This window comes from Schistocerca americana, chromosome X (assembly GCF_021461395.2).
Source record: "Schistocerca americana isolate TAMUIC-IGC-003095 chromosome X, iqSchAmer2.1, whole genome shotgun sequence".
NCBI classification, from domain to species: Eukaryota; Metazoa; Arthropoda; class Insecta; order Orthoptera; family Acrididae; genus Schistocerca; species Schistocerca americana.
Window position 1 is genome coordinate 767,812,085 of NC_060130.1, and position 21,371 is coordinate 767,833,455.

At 39.5% G+C, this 21,371-nt stretch overlaps 1 protein-coding gene across 1 annotated transcript in view; it reads left to right on the top strand.

Annotated features, from left to right (window-relative positions):
* Positions 1–21,371, top strand: part of LOC124554689 (protein artemis-like) — a 77,132-nt gene that overhangs the window by 21,910 nt on the left and 33,851 nt on the right. Inside the window, exons 4-5 of the mRNA XM_047128316.1 lie at positions 9,335–9,495; positions 12,603–12,707. Coding sequence (XP_046984272.1) covers positions 9,335–9,495; positions 12,603–12,707 — 266 coding nt within the window. The remainder of the gene's footprint in view (positions 1–9,334; positions 9,496–12,602; positions 12,708–21,371) is intronic.

Here is a 21,371-nt window from a genome sequence, read left to right on the forward strand (position 1 = left end):
AAATTTTTGTAGTGTCTTTTATCTGAATGATTAAGTCCTGAATGGAATTGTATCTTAGATGCAAAGTATTTCATTTTCTGACACACCCGTAATAACAGTTGTGTGAAAGACTTCTCAGCAGACTACTTTTGGAAACCACATGCACCAGAGCTCTCTGGGACCCATTTGCTGACACGTGGTAATTGTGGTGTAATGTGTTTTACTGTCATTGTTTGATATTTTATTGTAAATGTACGCAATAAACTGTGTGCAGTGCATGCTCTATAACAATGCAAGCACACTGCACATTTTGCGGTCCAAGTAAGGTCTCATGGAGAAATTAATGCTGACCAAAAGAGATTTTTAAGGTATTAAATTAGATTTAAACCAACAGAACTGCCCATTCTTTTCAGCTACCCAGAATGGAAGGATATTGTTAATGCTGGTGTCAGCAAACTTCTACAAGGGTGCCTAATATCTGTTACACAGATTTAGCATGGAGAAACTATATTAACTTCATAGTTACTCCCATGACTTACGGGTCCTATGTGACAAACAAAACTCAAATTTGTACTGTTGATGGTAAAGTCAAAGCTCTTCAGACATGTCCACATAGTGAAGCAGCTTTGTATTTGCAAAGCAGGCATCTATGACGATTAAAACAACCTACTGAGTTAAGCTTGTGAGAGGACTGAATGTGTTAAGGTTTTCTGCAGATTTTGTTAATGAATTTCTTGTAGCATTTTGTTTCTCCATTAAATAAAGTGGAAAATAAGAACCTAGGGTGCACTGGTCCCTCACACAGCTCTTGTATCACAACACATATGTGGAACCATTGAGCTAACAAGGCCCTATAGGCAGCTGCTCTTTCTCAATGCAATATTGCTCACTGAGCCTCATAACGCAACATTAAAGATAAGAACAATTGTTACTTCAGTCATATATGGCACTTCTGGAGTCCAAAAATTAAATTTCATCTCTCATTGCCTCATCTTACATGAGGATTATGAAGCATAAGTCATCAAAGTGGAAAGGGAATGTGAAGTGAATTTAGTGGAACAATTCAGGGCCACACATGAACATAATGGGCTGTTGCAGAGTTGCCAAATATTTGCAGTGATGTTGCAAATTCTTAGCTGTGCTAGGAGCAGCTATGTAGTGAAATGCTTGTCATGCTCATCTTATATGGGCTCTTGAAGGGGTGGAGTGCATGAATTTTATTTTTATGAAGCATTATCTCCAGATACTTTTTAACATCTCCTCTCTGTCTGTCTATTTAAGGCATTCAATTAAATTTACTCTAGAATTCCTCATTCTTTAAGCTTTTGGTGTAAAAGGTGGTGTTATATAATTTCAGTGTAGGGATAGCGAAGCTAGTGATATTAATTTATGCTCATGCAGCATATGAAATTTTGACATGTGTAATTTTCCATCACAATTACAATTTCCCCAAAATGTGAACAAATAACACTTACTTTGATAGTTTACAATAAAAGCTTATTTCAGTGGAATAAAAGGTAATTGGAAACCAACATTGCTCCACATATCATGAAACAGTAAGATATCAAAATAGCAAACATTTTGCTCCTTGAAACTGACTCTCTCTCTCTCTGTGTGTGTGTGTGTGTGTGTGTGTGTGTGTGTGTGTGTGTGTGGGTGTGGTGTTTTGGCGTGTACTGGCGTGTACAAATACTTATCACACACTTTTATTTGGCCCCTGAACGGAGGATGCTGGGAGTGCAAGCTTGTGATGGGCTTATAGCACATTGGCTGCTTAGACAAGCCCTGCCTCCTTTTCCTGGAGCAGCCAGCTTACAGTGTATAAAAGAAATGAACTGTAATGGATTAATGCATCGCAGAAGTAACATGAAACTTTATTCATTTTTAGAAATAATATCAATCACTACGCACAACGATGCATATGGATCAACACTGTATTCACAATGGGTACTTATTGTTGTCGTGAACAATACTGTGACATAGCTAAGGTTGGCAACAAGCATAAACATTCCTGAACTACACGAAGTCAGCTGACCTCCACTCGTCACAGAGGGTCCAAGTAAAAGCGTGCGTTCATACATTTTTCACCTTTAGATCTATACGTATAATGCATACTAACTAGACTGTTGATTGATTTCATAATGTTCCCCTCTTGTCTGATACCCAAATGATAAAAAGAATCCAAATCCATCTCACTTATGGTTCCTTCAAATTTTTCCTACAACTTTTTTTATCTGTTGTTGCTTCTTATTCATAAAGCAGACCAATATGCCTGCTCCCACAAGGTATTGGATTAAGGTTAATAGAAGACTTACAAATTGTATTCAGAATTGACTGTCACAACTGAGACATGCACTTCATTACCCAGAATTTCCATGTTAGTTTACATTGCTGTATAAATAAAAGCAAGAATAAACCCTAATTTATCCATTGGCATAACTCATTCAAACAGCATAAAAAAACCCTAGGAAATATTGTCTTCCATTTACAGTTTTAGCTCTATAACCAGCAGCTGAGTCAATGGTAAAGCATTGTTGTGGTCACAAATTGTGCAGGGTGCTTTCATTGCTATAAAGCATGAGCTGCAAGGTATTCACATGGTTTTTACACCACAGTCACTCATTCTGACTTGATGAAAACATTTGAATTCCTTAGGAAAAACTGCATGAAGAATCACTTTTAAAAGGAAAAGAAATGAGGTATAAAGCATTATTAATAACAATAAATAATGTAGTGAGGTATTCTGATTGGATCACAAATTATAAAATTAATTTTGAGTGATACTCATGCCTTTGCTAGCGTAATAAAATACTTATTATATTGATATGTCTTATTTGCCTCCAGTGTTATTGAGTGTGAAATGAAAATTGTAGACATTTTTTTGTAGAGCATCACTCAACAACAGTAAAGTATTTTATACTATCTAGAGAGATGAGCGGTAGCTGGTACTTTCAACAAAAGGCGAGGAAGTGCAGTGCTGCTGCAGCAGTTGGTACTGGGTACCAGCAAATGGGCCACGGAGAGGTCTGGCACATGTGGTGTTCAAAGGCAGTCTGCTGAGAAGTTTTTTGCAGAAATGTTATTGAATGGAGCTGTTATTAATGGCGTGTTAGAAAGAAAACTGCATTATATCTATTCTACCATTACTCTCAGGATTTAAGCATTCAGATAAGAGGTGCTATAAAAATTTAGGCAACTAGTGGTTTTGATCGCCAGATGTTGCATTCAGATGACGTTTACCACTAGACCACGGATATAGACATAGCATAAAATCTCTAACAGAAGACAAGACTTCCTCCAGGAACAGCGTGGCCATTTTCTTTGTCCCAAGCTGAGAGCAGCGTGGACTTTGACTCTGCGATGACAAACTGCTGACCAGGCTTTGTCAAAGAGTGTACCTAACTCCAAATGTTCATTGCATGCTCTTCCTTTCACAATATTTGCTCAAAACTGGTTGACATGGATCTGCTTTCACTGATAGCAATAATTCTTGTCAGATTTGAAACGGATTGTCATTGATAAGACATGATAGTTGTGTCCAGTTGTTGCTGGTTATGATATCTTTAGAATTGCTGTTTTTACATTGTTTTACATGGCTGTGAATGGTACACCATTCCATGTAAACGTGTTGAATAGTCTGCACTGAAATATTCCTGCTCACATTTAAATTGTAAATTAGTTAGAGGTCTCATCTCGGAATCTGCAATGTTCTCATTAAAATAAAGGGTTACTTACAAATGATAGGAAGTTTTAGAGCAGGAAACAATTCGTTGACATGCTACATTCATCTTGATGAATCACACGTCAGTGAATGTTGGCCAAATTAGCATGTCGTCGTCGTTAGCTGCAAGAATCACCAGGTTGTTTCTTTTTGGATTGCGCTTTATTCTTACATAAATCACATATTTTTACTTTTAGAAACAAAACTTGAAAAACACAAAATAGTTCAGTTTTTCTTATTTGTTCATAAATGGTTCAAATGGCTCTGAGCACTATGGGACTTAACATCTATGGTCATCAGTCCGCTAGAACTTAGAACTACTTAAACCTAACTAACCTAAGGACAGCACACAACACCCAGCCATCACGAGGCAGAGAAAATCCCTGACCCCGCCGGGAATCGAACCCGGGAACCCGGGCGTGTGTTCATAAATACTCTGCCTAAAAATTACTGCCCTAATACTGCCAAAACTGAGCCAAAACTGAGACTAAGGTGAGCCGTGCAGTTGCAGCTGCTGTTAGTTTTGTAACTTTTTGACAATTAAAGTGGAATTTACTTTTTTAATTAAACCTCTGATGTAAATATTAACCAAGTAATTTCACTAAAAATTCACATTTAAATTTGCTTGAAAAATCAAAACTAATACAATTACCATGATGATTTTTATCATTTTCTTTTTTGATGAAATTAAAAAATATTCCACATTTATCTTTAACTTCTCTTCATTTAATATTTTTCGTTGCTTTGTGCCTCAACATTCACCCACAAGAACTAGAATACTGCTAAGCATAATCATTGTTCCAGCAAGTACAACTCTTCAACACTGACATCTTTCTATGAAAATTATGTAAATTTTGTGATGTGAACAGTACATTGTTTTATTGTGTCTAGTATTGATTGACTTAGTCAACTATTTCATTTATAGAAGTGAGTATAAAAGGAGGAAAAATTACAGAGAAATGATTGCAGTTGAAAAGTATCAATGTGACGGTTATATTTATTGTTAATTGTTTTCTTCAGTCTGAAGACTGGTTTGCTGCTACTCTATTCTGTGCAGGTCTCTTCACCACCGAATAACTACTGCAACCTACAGCTTTCTGAATCTGCATACTGTATTGGTCTCTCGGTCTCCCTCTAGGATTTTTACCATCCACACTTCCCTCCAGTACTAAAAACTACCGAGCGAGGTGGCTCAGTGCTTAGCACACTGGACTCGCATTCGGGAGGATGACGGTTCAATCCCGTCTCCAGCCATCCTGATTTAGGTTTTCCGTGATTTCCCTAAATCACTTCAGGCAAATGCCGGGATGGTTCCTTTGAAAGGGCACGGCCGATTTCCTTCCCCATCCTTCCCTCACCCGAGCTTGCGCTCCGTCTCTAATGACCTCGTTGTCGATGGGACGTTAAACACTAATCTCCTCCTCCTCCTCCTAAAAACTGGTGATCCCTTGATGTCTCAGAATGTGTCCTATCAACCGATCCCTTCTTTAAGTCAGGTTGTGCCACAAATTTCTTTTCCCCCCAATTCTATTCAGTACTTCCTTGTTAGTTAGTTGATCTACCCATATAATCTACAACATTCTTCTGCAGCACCACATTTCAAAAGCTTCCTTCTTGTGTAAACTGTTTAACTTCCATGTTTCACTTCCATACTTGTCTACACTCCAGACAAATACTTTCAAAAAAGACTTCCTGACACTTAAATCTATATTTTTCGTTAGCAAATTCCTCTTCTTCGAAAACGATTTTCTTGCCATTGCCAATCTACATTTTATATCCTATCTACTGCTGCCATCATCAGTTGTTTTACTGCCCAAATAACAAAACTCATATGATATTTTAAGTATCTTGTTTCCTAATCTAACTTCCTCAGCATCACTTGATTGAATTTAACTACACTGCATTATCCTTGTTTCCCTTCTGTTGATTTTCATCTTATATCATCCTTTCAAGACACTGATCATTCCATTTGACTGCTCTTTCAAGTCCTTTGCCGTCTATGACAGAGTTACAGTGTCATCTGGCAAACCTAAAAGCTTTTATTTCTTCTCCATGGACTTTAATTCCTATGCCAAATTTTTCTTTCGTGTCCTGTACTGTTTGCTGAGTGTACAGGCTGAATAACATCAGGGATAGACTACAACCCTGTCTCCCTCCCTGCTCAACCAGTGCTTCCCTTTAATGCCCCTCGACTCTTATAACTGCTGTCTGATTTCTGTAAAAGCCTTTTGCTCCCTGTATTTTACACCTGCTACCCTCAGAATTTCAGAGAGAGTGTTCCAGTCAGCATTATCAAAACCTTTCTCTAGGTCTACAAATTCTGTAGATGTAGGTTTGCCTTTCCTTAACCTATCTTCTTTGCGAAGTTGTAGGGTTAGCATTGTCTTGTTTGTTCCTATATTTCTCTGTAATTCAAACTGATCTTCTGTAAGGTTGCCTTCAACCAGTTTTTCCAGTCTTCTGCAAAGTATTCGTGTTAATATTTTGCAACCATGACTTATTAAACTGATAGTTCGGTAGTATTGACACGTGTCAGCACCTGCTTTCTTTGTAATTGGAATTATTACATTCTTCTTGAAGTCTGACTGTACTTTGCCTGTCTCTTGAACATCAGATGGTAGAGTTTAGTCAGGGCTGGCTCTCCCAAGGCTATCAGTAGTTCTGAGGGAATGTCATCTACTCGCGGAGACTTGTTTTGACTTTGGTCTTTCAGTTCTCTGTCAAATTCTTCTCACAGTATCGTATCTTCCATCTCTTCATCTCTGTCCTCTTCTATTTCTATAATATTGCTCTCAAGTACATCTCCATTGCTTAGCTCCTCTGTGTACTCCTTCCACCTTTCGGCTTTCCTTTGTTTGCATAGAAATGGTTTTTCATCTTAGCACTTGATTTTCATACAGCTGCTTCTCTATTCTCCAAAGGCTTTTGTAATTTTTCTGTAGTCAGCATCTATCTTTCTCCTTGTGGTATATGTTTCTAAATCATCATACTTTTGCTGTAGCCATTCATGTTTAGCCATTTTGCACTTCCTGTCAGCCTCAGTTTTTAGATATTTGATTTCCTTTCACCTGCTGCATTTACTGCATTTTCATATTTTCTTCTTTCATCAATTAAATTCAGTAACACCTGTGTTATCCAAGGATTTCTAATAGGCCTCGTCTTTCTATTTGATCGTCTGCTGCCTTCACTGTTTTATCTTTCAAAGCTCCCCATTCATCTTCTGCCTTATTCTTTTCCCCTGTTCTTGTCAGTTGTTGCCTAATTCTTCATCTGAAACCATTAACAACCTCTGATTCTTTCAAATTATCTGGGTCTCGTATCCTTAATTTCCCGTCTTTTTGCAATTTCTTCAGTTTTAATCTGGAGTTCATATTCAATAAATTGTGGTCAGAGTCGACATCTGTTGCTGAAAATGAAATGAAAATTAATACAACACTGTGAAGAAATATATGGATTGAAAGACAGACTTTGAAAAATCAAATATACATGTGTATTGTGTCCTACAACATGTGGATCTCAGACGATTGCATTACAGCTTCAATACATCAACAACATGGTGTTGTTATGGTCAAATCCAGAAATGATAGCTGCTTTCTGCCATTCTGTCATATCTTCACATCGACCCATCTTACTACACTGAAACTGTACGACTGACGGGCACACATCACTTCTGTCATGAATTATGCTAGTGGTGGAGGGTCACATGACTGCCCCGTACTAGTTCCACCCAATTTACAATACTCAAAGTGACCAGTGTGCTCTTTTAAGAGGATGGCTGATATTTTATGTGGTGAGCATATTTTACCTGGGAACTGTTAGTATGTTATACTGTACGTGTATGGGGCTCAGGAAAAAATTCTGCAAGATACACATACCAAATGTGTGTACATCTTTTGGTGTGGAGGACTTGGGATTACAATCATACTGTGAATCATACCTCACATGTGCAGACTCCCTCATTGCCCTTCCATCAATTTTACTCCCTGATGAGGAACTAATTCAGGACTCCCTTCTTGCCCTGCGAAGGCAAATTAAAGTTGTACAGTTGCGTCAGGTGTTGGGGTAGATGAAGATACAGGAAAATGATCAAAAGAAGACATAAACTGTACGTAAGAGCAAACAAGGGGTCGGGAGGGGAGGGGAAGGGTGCAGTGGGCTCTGCTGTTGTGTAACTTTTCACAATGAAGTTTCATATGAATTAAAATGTTAATGGCACTGAAAGGTATTGCGATGTTCTCCTGCAGTGAGTTGGGAGGGGAGGGGCTGAATCCTTTTGTAGTTCCATATGAAGCTTTGGTTTGAGGAGTACAAGAAAGGATATATGTGTGTGTGTGTGTGTGTGTTGAAACAAGACCTGCTTTCACCTCCTCTGCAGTAGCTCCGCACTGCAAAACATCAAAGTTATTCCCGAGTTTGTCAAAGTTGATCAGCACTTAACTGTGCTCAAGTCTTTCAGAAACTTCAAATCATTTATGGAGCTGTTCAAAATGAGTTGTCGTTGTAGAATGTGTCAGCCTTATGGGTTTCAAAGTTTCTGAATGAAGAACAGAAAGCTGTGCAAGAAGCAGTTTTTTGCGTGCTTCTCTTCAAGTATGAGGAAAGCGGTAATGTTTTTCTACAAAAAACATTGCATATGATAAGACTTCAGTCCAGTGTTACACCCTTTAATCAAAGAAAGTCAGTATGGAGCGAAAAGAAGCAGTGGAGGGATCTTGAGTAAGCAAAGATATGGTTGTCCATTGGTGAGGTTATAGCCACAATGTTCTGTGGCTGCAAAAGTATTCTGCTGGTCAATTTCTTGCCAGAACATCTTACCATTGATGCTTCATACTACTGTGACCCCCTTCGCCAAGTGTGAGCTGTCCACTGCTCAACATGATGCAGTACCCAGAACAGACGTATATTGCTTCTCCATGACAATGCCACCTCACACTGCAACAATAACTCAACAAAATTTGGTTGGTATACATTGGGCTGCCCTTGAACCTCAAGCGTACTTGTCACTGTGTGAGTTCCAAGTGCTTGGGCCACTCAAGAGAGCTCTAGATGGAGAGCACATGATGACTGATGCAGAGATCCTACAGTTGATATGCAGTTGGCTTCAGTCACACTGTCATACTTTCTTTGAAAATGGCATTATAAACTGTTTTGCTGATAGTATCAAGAAAACATCAGCTATATGGCAAGTGGTTACCTATACTCATTCCATTATTTGTATTTTGCGAAGAACTTCCCAAATGCCTTTAATATTTAGTGCCATAGCATCAAAATGTGTGAAATCTGGATAATACAGTCCATTTACCACAAACAGTAATAATGACCGCCATTTGAATAAAGGTGAAACTGTGTCTGACTGTAGCATCTTTGACACAAGATATAGCAAAACATCATTGATATAAATGTTATGACTTATCTCTCTCTCTCTCTCTCTCTCTCTCTCTCTCTCTCTCTCTCTCTCTCTCTCTCTGCACGTGTGTGTGTGTGTGTGTGTGTGTGTGTGTTTGTATCTATCTATCTATCTATGTATCATTTAGTACATTGTCTGTTATGTAGATGGCTGCATTGTTAAACCCTAAGCTTCATATTGGTAGTAGTAACAACAAATACATTTAATCATTTTCTTAATTTTTTCAGCTCATTGTGGAACTGAATTCATCTTTGCAAAAATTAAAGAAACTTTAGGTATTAAAGTACATGTGAAACGTAATAAATACTTACAATATGAAGGAATTGAAGAGATTCGTACCTGCTTAACTGATGATCGTTTCACAAGAGTACATGCATGCTGTCGCCGTGTAAGTATTTAAACCATGAGCTTGTAAACTTACACAATGTGTACTCCTGAAGATATGTAGCATACTAAAATTTCGCAACCAACGTCACATAACACTGGAATTTGAAAGGTGTTGCATCACAGTGCAATAGCTTATAATTGAAATTAATATTATTTTGAATAACAAGATTGTGTAGTTTTCATATCGAATAGCAAGATTGTGTAGTTTTCATAACAGTGGTAACTTTCGTAGTAATGAGACAGTACAATTAAGTTAATACATCGTGTGTTCAAGTTTTAAAATGCTAACTGAAACTGAGGCAAAGTATTTGATATAATGTAAGCAAGAGAACCAGATCTCAAAAATTTTCACACATTAAAAAAAATGCAACAAATTTTTCCAGAATTGTTCCAGGTGGAAGTTTTCCTTCCATACTTCCCAGAACTAATTTTATGTAGTTCCTCTATATATCACTTGCTAATGATATGTCTATACATGGTATTTAAATTATGTGATCTAGCAGCATTTTGCTGGCACTCCTCTCAAATGTTACTATTTTTGTCTATGTTGTTCTTGTTAGTTTGGATTCATTTATTTGCATTTAAAGAATGCTGCCATTCACTGTAACAAGTAGAAATTACATGCATGTTGTTCTTAATTCCTCTACAGTTACTCAGTACATGTACTTCCCTACACACTACAGCACTTTCAACAAGGAATTTGAGATTGTAGCTTACACTGCCTGATAGATTGTTTATCATTATTGAGAACATGGGTGGTATAACCATATGTTATATCCTTCAATGCTGATTAGAAGTCATATTTCTGGAAAGTATATGTGGCTCTAAGTTGTAATCAACTATAGTGCTTTACTAGGTATGGTTCTACTGTAGCTGGTATACACTTGCCTTCCTCAGACTTTTGAACTGAATTACCAGTCTGGTTATAGGAAGACTGCAGTTTGACACAGCCTCCAAATTGAATTGCTCCTTGGCATTTTTCATATATCCAAATAGTTGTCAGAGTGAAGAGAAGCAGTAAGTGACAGAAAAGAATCCTAGGACCCAAACATTTGGATTTGTGGACTGATGCTTTGCCCAGTCAACCACTGAGCCACACCATATGTGGTACCGTAAATAAAGCCAGTCACATATTGGAGAAAATTGTCTGTATACTCACTTATTTGTTATCTATCAACATTATGGTACATTACTGAACACTTTTTGCAAATTTGTGGTGACTCAATCCATACGTTCACATTCAACAAAAATTTGTGTGAAAAGAGTAAATTGTGTTTAGATGATTGCTGCTTCTTAAATTTATGTTTATTTTTGGAGAGATGCCTTTCTTTTTCCTGGAAAATTATTATATTCACGCATAGAATATGTTGTAGAATTCTGCAACAGACTGACACACCTGATCTATAAATTTTTTTTCTACCCATTGGCACATTTTTGTAGTCCTTTGGGACTGAGTGCTGCTACAGATATTCAAAATTAATGATAAAGGCACTATTTCTGCGGAAGACTCAGTGTAAAGCCTAACCAGATTCGTATGAGAGTGGTGCATTATTCCTTCTCAGGTGGTTCACTTGCTTTCTCAACAGTGGAGATGCTTATTGTTATGTAACTCGTGTGTGTTTTTCCCCAGTCAGATCTTTCTAATATATTATGATATTAATTTGTAAATGTAATGAAATGTAGAAGTTAATCTTTTAAGTATGATAAGGGAAGTTCTCTCAAAATCTCCGCCCGAACAGGCCTCGGAAGGCCCTGAGGTACTGACCACACTCACACCCTATCCTCAGTCAATAGGCATCACTGGATATGAATTTGGAGGGGCATTTGGTCAGCAAACCATGCTCCCAGCTGTTGTCAGCTTGTCAGCTTTTGTGTCCACAACTGCTACTTTTCAGTCAAGTAGCTCCTCAGATATCAAAAGGACTGAGTGCAACCTGCTTACCATTGCCTGTCATATTAATTGCAATCTTCTGTTCAAAAGACACTGGTCACATGTTGAATTTGAACTATATGCTCTGGTTCTTCTCATCATTGTGTGCACCCCCTCCCACCCCAATGATGTGTGTTTTGCCAGTGGTGATAGTGTAATTTGTTTCAACAGGTGAGTGATCAGAAAGAACTTCACAGTGAGAGGTGTAACAAGGCCTTTAACCATTATATAGTAGGTTGACTTATGCACATCCTTTCTGTGCAAGAAATATATTGTAACTATTTATGTGGGTGATGTAGAACTGCTTTGGCAAATGTGAATAGAATCTTAGGAAGAATGATCTGTTGCACTCTTCTTACATGTCTATAAGATTTACCCTATTCTTTGCAGTTTCTGAAGATGATTTTCTGCCACCAGAAACTTAACATTCCATCTCTTTTTCACACACTTCATTATCATCTTAACAACGAACTCAAACATGTGCATTTTATCAATTTTGGCACCTTGGAGCTAGATTTTATATGCAGCGAACATTTTGATTGCCTATGCCTTTTTCATTTCACTTGTGCATATACACAGTACATGTAAAGGGAAATCTTGAAGGTATGTGAAATTAGTAGAAAATTTCACTGAACATTAATTATGGCCACAGAATAACTAACTAATCTCAAAAATGTGATTTTTCTTCATTAAAATATTTTTCACTATTTTGTGATACCATTCTGTATGTTACCTGGCTGATCTCCTCAAGGCATGATACATCCATAGTCCCTCTGGATGTCACTGTTATTTGTTTACCACACTGTTGCTTCTACTTACATGGAGCACATGTTTAGAGATTTTCATCCAGCTGCCTTGCTTCACAACTAATGGTCTCCAATATTTCCTATAGAATTACTACATTTTTATTTGTTTAATTTTAAGGCAAAAGTGAGATGACAATACCTTTTTAGAAATGTAATCAGTGTAGAAAGGGTGCTAATAATCTTGCCATAGAGCATTCTCTCTCTCTCTCTCTCTCTCTCTTTCTCAAGTTTCCACTATTCTGCTTTTTCAGTTTTACCCTGTTTTAGAATCACCTGTTATTGCTTGCTTTTAATAGCCTGTAAGTTTCCATGAATTTATTTTTATTTGATAATGCATGAACCTGGTAATATTAATACTGTCCATGCACACAGGATGAAGTTCAGGGTACGTATCTACCTTGCCGTGGAGATGGCTATCATACCAGAATTATAAAACCATCTGCTATGTGGTTTAGATCCTCAGCAAAGGGCAGAAAGGTATGTTTGCATTCTGTATTATGTAAAATTAGAATAGAGTACTGTCTATTTCTTTTGGGACTTGTTAGCTAGAAGACTTGTTTGTTGAAGTAAGACAGTGATCCATGTAATGTCCTGCAAGCATTCAGCTTATGACACACGTTTTGTCCACATAAAACCACACCAAGGGCTATTGTTCATAGGTGCAACTATGTTTGTTGTGCAGAGTTGTAAAGAGAACTGAGCACTTAAACATTGAAAACTTTATAGTAGATTTGTATCCAAATAATAAGTTAGTGCCGTAAGACAGTCCACTGAAGAGGATGCTGGTTCAGCAAAAGTATAAATACTGATGACTGACCTTTGTTAACCAGTGTGTCCGAGGTGCATGCAGATGCAATGGAAAGAGCGTAATCAAAAGTTTGGGATGTGTAGACGAGTTTTGACAGTGTCTTTTGAGGTAGTGCAGTGCATACATATCTTCTCTTCCAAGTGTAGCATATGCCACAGTATTAATGTGAGCATACAGTCAAAGATGTTGATTGTATTTGTGTGTACCAAAGGCCATAGGCTGAAGAACAAATTTACTGCATCATACTGCTCGCCAGATTTATCAGTTCAGTAATGTCAGGCCTTTGTCTACAAGGAATTAACAGTACAACTGTTATAACCTTTAATCACCAATAATTGTGTGGATATTCAAACACACTCACTTAGAAACAATATCTCGTTACATGATAACAACTCAGTATCTCTTATTTGACTGCCATGCCGTGACATGCGGCCAGCGCCGTTCGTAGCTAGGTGGCGCTCCCGCGCTCAGCCGAGTTGCGGAGCGCCTCTATCGCTGTTTGCGCGTACTGTCGTGGCGGCACTGTTAAATGTCGTGGCACTGTCAGAACACTTTTCCCCCCTTGAAAAAAAAACACTCACTTCCTTGGAGACATGGACAGTGCGGAGACATCCATGGCCTCTTGTGAGGCCCCGAGAAGATTCCGCGGAGAGACACGAGAGTATGGTCGAAAATGTCCAGGACGGAAGCTTGTGCGTGGAACGTGCCTCCTGGACAAGATGATGGGTGAAAACTCCGGAGCAGCATCCATAGCTGTTGTGGACCTGGGGGTGTGCTCCAGCGAGATGGGTCCTGGAGAAGGCGGCGTCGCGACTGGGGCCGGTTCCGGTGTACTCGGAAGCGGTAGCGACGTCGGCTGCATCAACACGTACGGTAGATCGGCAGCAGCAACAGGACTGGCTTCTTGGACTGGTGGAGGTGAGGGAAGGGGCGGTGGCACCAGTGTGGCCACCGCTCGTGGGCGCATCTGGTCGTAATGGCGAAACAACCATGCCGTCGTTTGTACGTATTTCACAAAGCCGGCGGCTGCGAAGAGCCTTGACCACCCCTGGAATCCATTTAGGGCGAGATCCATACCCTCGTGCCCACATGTCGGCGCCCACCGAGTATTTTCCCGCGCTAGGGGACACAGCACAAGGCCTGACAGGGTGAAGCAGGTGCAGTGGAGTGCGCGGTTGGCGGCCATGCAAGAGTTCAGCAGGGCTGCGATCACCCAGAGGCATGAAGCGATAAGAACTCAGAAATTGCAGCAGAGCATCATCTGTGGAAAAATCACTAAGGAATTTTTTCATCTGGCTTTTGAAAGTGCGCACAAGGCGCTCGACCTCCCCATTCGATTGCGGATGGAAGGGCGGTGCTGTAACATGATGAATCCCTTGTCCAGTACAAAAATCACGGAACGCCTGTGAAGAGAACTGAGGGCCATTGTCCGTGACGATTGTGGATGGAAGACCTTCTAGCGCAAAGATTTTGGAGAAAGCCAGCGTCGTTGCCGCAGTGGCGGGCGACGAACATCGAACAACAAACGGAAACTTCGAGAAGGCGTCAATCAACAGTAGCCAATAAGTACCGAGGAAGGGGCCGGCAAAGTCAGCGTGCATCCGTTCCCATGGCTGCGCCAGATCAGGCCACGGAGAGGGCATAGTACGAGGTGCAGCCAGTTTTTGAGCACACTGACCACACACAGCAACCATGTGGGTGATGTCCGAATCAATACCGGGCCAATAAATGTGCCTGCGGGCCAGGGACTTAGTCCGAGAAATACCCCAATGGCCTTCATGCAACAGTTTGAGAACATCTTTGCGAAGAGAGGCTGGCACCACAACCCGTGAGGATGCGCCATCCGTTGCCAGAAGAACAACACCATCACGAACAGACAGACAAAGGCGCAAGGCATGGTGGTTGCGAAGGGGATCCGATGCCTGGCCCTTGGTCCTGTCTGGCCAGCCCCGTTGAACAAAACCGATCACCTGACGCAGGACCGGGTCCCGCGCAGTAGCCGACGCGACCTGCGAACCTGTAAGTGGAAAACCTTTGACCGCACGACGTTCTTCCTTATCAATGTGGAAACAGAGTAGTTCATCTCGATCGAAAACCGGGTCGGGGCCCACTGGCAAACGCGACAACGCGTCAGCCCGGACAGAATGTGGCAAGACAAGGCGCTGAATGCAAATGAGCCTTCAGGCGGACAAAAGCCTGCTCACACTCGTCGGACCAACAGAAAGGGACGTTTTTGCGTAGCAGTTGATGCGGAGGATGAGCTACCGCCGCCGCGGATGGAATGAATTTGTGATAATGAGCAATCTTGCCTAGAAACGCCTGAAGTTCTTTGACCGTAGACGGCCGGGATAGAGCGTTAATGGCCGCAACGTACTGACGTAGAGGACGTATACCCTCACGGGACAAGTGGAAACCAAGATACACAATGGAGGTTTGGAAGAACTGTGACTTGGCCAGATTGCACCTCAACCCAGCCGAATACAAAACCCGAAACAGTGAACGCAAATTGCGAATGTGCTCCTCAGTGGAGGCCCCTGTGACAACAATGTCATCCAGATAGTTTATGCAGCCGGGAACGGAAGCCGTGAGCTGTTCCAAAAACCGCTGAAAAATGGCCGGCGCACTAGCGACGCCAAATGGTAACCGCTGGTACTGATACAACCCACAAGGAGTGTTGATGACGAGAAATTCCTTGGAAGACGCATCCAACGGCAACTGATGGTACGCCTCTGATAAGTCAGGTCTGGAAAAGAACTGGCCCCCAGCGAGCTTGGTAAATAACTCCTCAGGACGGGGAAGAGGATAAGTGTCAATGAGGCTCTGAGCGTTGACAGTGGCTTTAAAATCACCACCCAATCGCAGACTCCCATTTGGTTTAGAAACCACCACGATTAGCGATGCCCATTCGTTGGAGGTAACAGGAAGGAGAATCCCTGAAGCTGTTAACCTGTCTATCTCAGCCTTGACAGGTGCACGCAACGCCACCGGAATAGGGCGTGCCCGGAAAAACTTAGGGTGAGCTGTAGGTTTAAGAGTAATGTGGGCTTCAAAATCCTTGGCACAACCCAGACCAGCAGAGAACACGGACGAAAATTCAGAACACAATCCATCCAGGTGTTGATAAGGAATATCCTCAGATATGAAGTGCACATCATCATCAATGGAGAACCCGAACAACTGGAAAGCATCATAACTGAACAGGTTTTCAGTGCCCGCATGATCCACCACATAAAACGTGAGGGGCCTAACAACAGACTTGTAGGCAGTGGAAGCATCAAACTGGCCAACGATAGGAATTTTCTGTTTATTATGAGTTCTCAGATTTCGCGTAACTGGAGACAAGGGAGGGGAGCCCAACTCCAAATATGTGCGAGAACTAATGAGAGTTACTGCAGAGCCAGTGTCCACTTGCATGCAAATGTCTTTATCCAGAACACGAACAGTAATAAACAGCTTATTTTTTTGAGAAAGCACACAGTTAACATCCATGTTCGATGCCTCGTCCTCGTCGACAGAAACTTTAAGGGACTGACACACAGAAGCAAGGTGGCCTTTTTTCCTACATGAATTACACGTGGCCCAACGTTTTGGACACGCGGCCCTGTCATGCTGTACGAAACAATGTGGACAAGAAGGAAGTGCGGAACAAACCTGCTTCTGTGGTTGCTGTTTTCGCTGCGAGCATTGCGGCCCAACGCGACGTTGTTGACGCGAGTGAACCGCCGCCACATCTTCGTTCTCCTGTGAAACAGGCAAATTGTCCGTGTCAAAAGTTGACTGTACAGCGCCTACAACACACCACGCGTCTATTTGCACGCTAGCAGCGTGAGACACTTCAAAGGATTGAGCGATGTTTATAACTTCCAACAATGGCGGGTTTGGCAGTTGTAGGGCACGTTGCCGAACTTCTTTATCAGGAGCAAGCCGTAGAATAGCATCCCTAACCATTGAATCAGCATAAGACTCATGATGAGTGTCCGTGACAAACTGACATTTCCTACTCAGACCGTGTAGTTCCGCCGCCCAAGCCCGGTAAGATTGATGGGGCTGTTTACGACACCGGTAGAACGCCACGCGGGCGGCAATGACCTGGGTGTTTTTTTGGTGATAGTTAGACAATAAGTCACACATTTCTTGGAAGGACAGAGAGGCAGGTTCCCGCAGAGGGGCTAACTGAGATAGCAGCTGATAGATTCATGGGGAAATCCAAGATAGAAATAACGACTTACACATAGGAGCGTCGACAACGCCGAAAGCCAAGAAGTGTTGCCGCAAACACTTCTCATAATCCTCCCAATCTTCAGCAGTCTCATTGTAAGGAGGGAATGGAGGCGGAGAAGAGGAAGACAGACGATGAGTAAGCGAAGTCGACAACGCCTGAATAGCAGCCGTCAGCTGTGTTTGTTGTGCCTGAATAGCAGCCGTCTGCTGTGTTGTTGTGCCTGAATAGCAGCCGTCTGCTGTGTTGTTGTGCCTGAATAGCAGCCGTCTGCTGTGTTGTTGTGCCTGAATAGCAGCCGTCAGCTGTGTTTGTTGTGCCTGAATAGCAGCCGTCAGCTGTGTTTGTTGTGCCTGAATAGCAGCCGTCAGCGGTGTTTGTTGTTCAATGAGCGCGTGCATAAGCTGTTCCATGTCTGCCCCGTCATGAACACACAAATCCGCAACGCAGTGAAAATATCTGACCTCGTCGCCAAAAAGTGTTATAATCTTTAATCACCAATAATTGCGTGGATATTCAAACACACTCACTTAGAAACAATAGCTCGTTACATGATAACAACTCAGTCTCTCTTATTCGGCTGCCGTGCCATGACATGCGGCCGGCGCCGTTCATAGCTAGGTGGCGCTCCCGCGCTCAGCCGAGTTGCGGAGCGCCTCTATCGCCGTTCGCGCGTACTATTGTGGCGGCACTGTTAAATGTCATGGCACTGTCACAACAATAACTGTGGCTGAAAGTTAATCGTAAGATGTCTTGTATCATAAGACATAATATCTAACGTCTTAACAAAAACCCTAAATTAATTATAAAATAAAATTTTAAAATAATTAACTAAAATGCAATCTTAAAGATAGGTGGTTTAAAGCCTACTATTATGTATTTTAAAGTAAACAAATTATAGGTTAATAACTTTAAAGCTTATCCCATAAAGAATAAATATGTTAAATTTTTATCTAAAAAATGAAATAAAAACAAACTAACAGAAAAAAATTAAATTTTTTCCTCAGAAATTAGATATCTTAGGAAACGATTAACATTTCATTTCCACAAATAACTCAACAGTAATTACGGTACATCAGTTATTTTTAAATCAACCTAAATCAAGATAAGTAAATAAATACTAAAATTTTGATAAACTCTGATACAAAATAAACAAAAATTTAATATAACATCATCAGTGATAAAGATGCCTTGATTTGCACAAAAAATTTCAGTGTAGGTGAAATACTTTACTAATAAGTTATATCTTGAACATATTCCTAGATACTTTCCAGTACATCTACTATGTTAAGATTTATCTCATCTAAATTGAAGCTACCTTAACAAAACTTTTTGTTGGAATAATCAGTTGTGAGAGTGAAATGTATACACCTCAGAGCCAATATCAGTTAAATTAACTAAATTAAATTACTATCAAATCCACTCTCATTAATAGTTTTTCACCATCAAAGCCGTTATAAACATAACTCTATTGTAGCCGACCTCGGTCTTAACTATAAGCTACATGTTGATCTGAAATATTTTATAACTATAAATCAAGAGAATTATAGTTCTAAAAAGATTCTCTGATACCAGAGATACGCAAACAAATAAGGTAAGTAAGGTCAGTTGTGTATTCTTAATCACAGGGTAGGTTCTTCTGAGTGGAATGTAATACCACAAGTTCTTTGGGTTTAAAGACCTAATAGTACTGTGGTAAGTATAATTAAAATCCTAAGTAATAGGGTACCTAATCCTAGTTCATTATTTAAGTTTCACAGGTTTGTAAAAATAGCCATAAAATTTTTAACATTTCACCTTACAAATTATAATTTAACTCTTATATTATATATAACTGCTTTACCCAATGATATCCACTTGTCAGTGATATTACCATGGCTACTGGCATGAATTATGCAACACTAAACTAATTGCTAGCTCTAAGATCACATGCTAATTAAATGAAATTGCTGCAAAAAGAACATGTAGTCAACAAAACTTGCATATAACACAAAGAAAAGTGAATAAATAAACTCTTTTTAAACAAACACAGTTAATTATCTTACAAAATCACAAATTATCGAGAATATTTAAAAGAAGTAATTTAAAATAATTAGAACACAAATCCTTCATGACCACAACTACTTCTGTTATATGTAAATAATATAAATATTGAACTGGTATCCTGATAAATATATTACGTTATTGTCTATCATTTGATCTTTCTTTCCTGTTAGTAGTACGTGTGTGTGTGTGTGTGTGTGTGTGTGTGTGTGAGAGAGAGAGAGAGAGAGAGAGAGAGAGAGAGAGAGAGAGAGAGAGAGAGAGAGAGAGAGAGAGATAGTAAATGTGTTTCAGAATTATATTGTTACTATTAAAATAATTGATTATATTAATATAATAATTAAATAATGGTATTTAATATATTGTACATTAATAATGTAAAATATATAATTATATTACTATAAATATTTTATTATGCAGTAATTTCTTTCTCTCTAGAAATAGGTAGCTTCAACCTTTGAAAAATATATAAGATAGAATAATCAGTCCACACTGATAAAATAAAACAAATAATGATATATTCAATTATATGTAATCAAATTATTTATATTCAAATAAAACAAAAATGAAAAAATTTTCTCCTATACACAAAATTAATTAGACCAAAAGAAAACCATGCATACATAATTTTTTTTTAAATCTTTTAATTTACATATTAAATGACAAATAATGAAGTTGCCAGATTAAGGGGACCACACTGTGGTTCAGGTCGAAAAAAAATCAATTTTCTGTTTTCATCATATTTCGATAGATTAAGGTTTTATTTAAGTAGTCTGAAAAGGATTTTGCTGAAATTTTTTTTTTTTTTTTCGAGCATTTTCCTACCACGTGTGTTTCTGTGCCACGCCCACTTTTCTGCACATATTTTAGATCTTTATATCCCCTACATTGCATGTTATGGATTTTTTTTTTTAACTCCAGAGTGTGTTGGCTATCCTTGGAATGCAACAGTCGGTATTCTTTTTTTTCTGTTGTTTGTAAACAACATGCTTTCAAACATGAGGTTAGTTTTGTTCAAGTGTGATTGCGAGTAGTTGTTATACTTAAGTTTGCAGTGCTTGTTTACGTGTGTTTTGTTGTGTTTATTGAAGATGATGAAATGTAAAGGCATTTTCAAGAAACATCAATTTAGAGGAAACAAGTTTTGAAAGCTTTCTGTACAAGAGGTTATGTCGCCTGGCAATGATGTTTCTAATTGTAATTCTTCAACAAGTGCATCATCAAGGAAGGTCTCACCATTTCAAGAGAGTTACAATGAATTTACTGTAAGTGACAAGGGGTGCAGTAACATTATTATAAATTTGAGAATATTATCAGACGTAATTTCTAAATTTGTACAATGTTGACAGTGTGGCAAGTCACAGTGTGTGAAAATTCGTGAGAGTGCCAGTGGGAGAAAATGCCTAGCAATTGCTTTGGATTTAATTTGCACTAAATGCTCAGCTGTGATTTCATTTATGAGTTCTTCAAAACCAGATGCAAGTGGCCCATTTGAAATCAATACTAGATTCGTTTATGTCTTACGATCCATTGGCAAGGGCATGGTTGAAGGGAGAACATTTTGTTCAGTGATGAACTTACATCAACCACCAAATAAATCTCAAAAACTGACTGCAGTATTAGAGAAAGCTGTATGTGAGGTCAGTGAGGAAAGCATGAAACTGGCTGCTAGGGAAGCAGTGGAAGAAAATGATGGATGTTTGGATATACCAGTTGCACTTGATGGAAGTTGGCAGAAAAGAGGACATACTTCTCTGAATGGAGTAGTGACTGCCACGAGTGCAGACACTGGTAAAGTGTTAGATGTGGAGATAATGTCTAAATATTGCAAATGTCGTAAAGTCAATGAACATAAAGAACACAACTGTGTGGCTAATTTTAGAGGAACAAGTGGTGGTATGGAAGTTCATGGAGTACAACAAATATTTCATCACTCTGTAGAAACAAGAGGTATACGGTACACCAAATATTTGGGCGATGGTGACAGTAAGGCATACAACAATGTGGTGAACTCTAAGCCATATGGAGATGCCATTATTAGCAAAATAGAATGTTTAGGCCATTTTCAAAA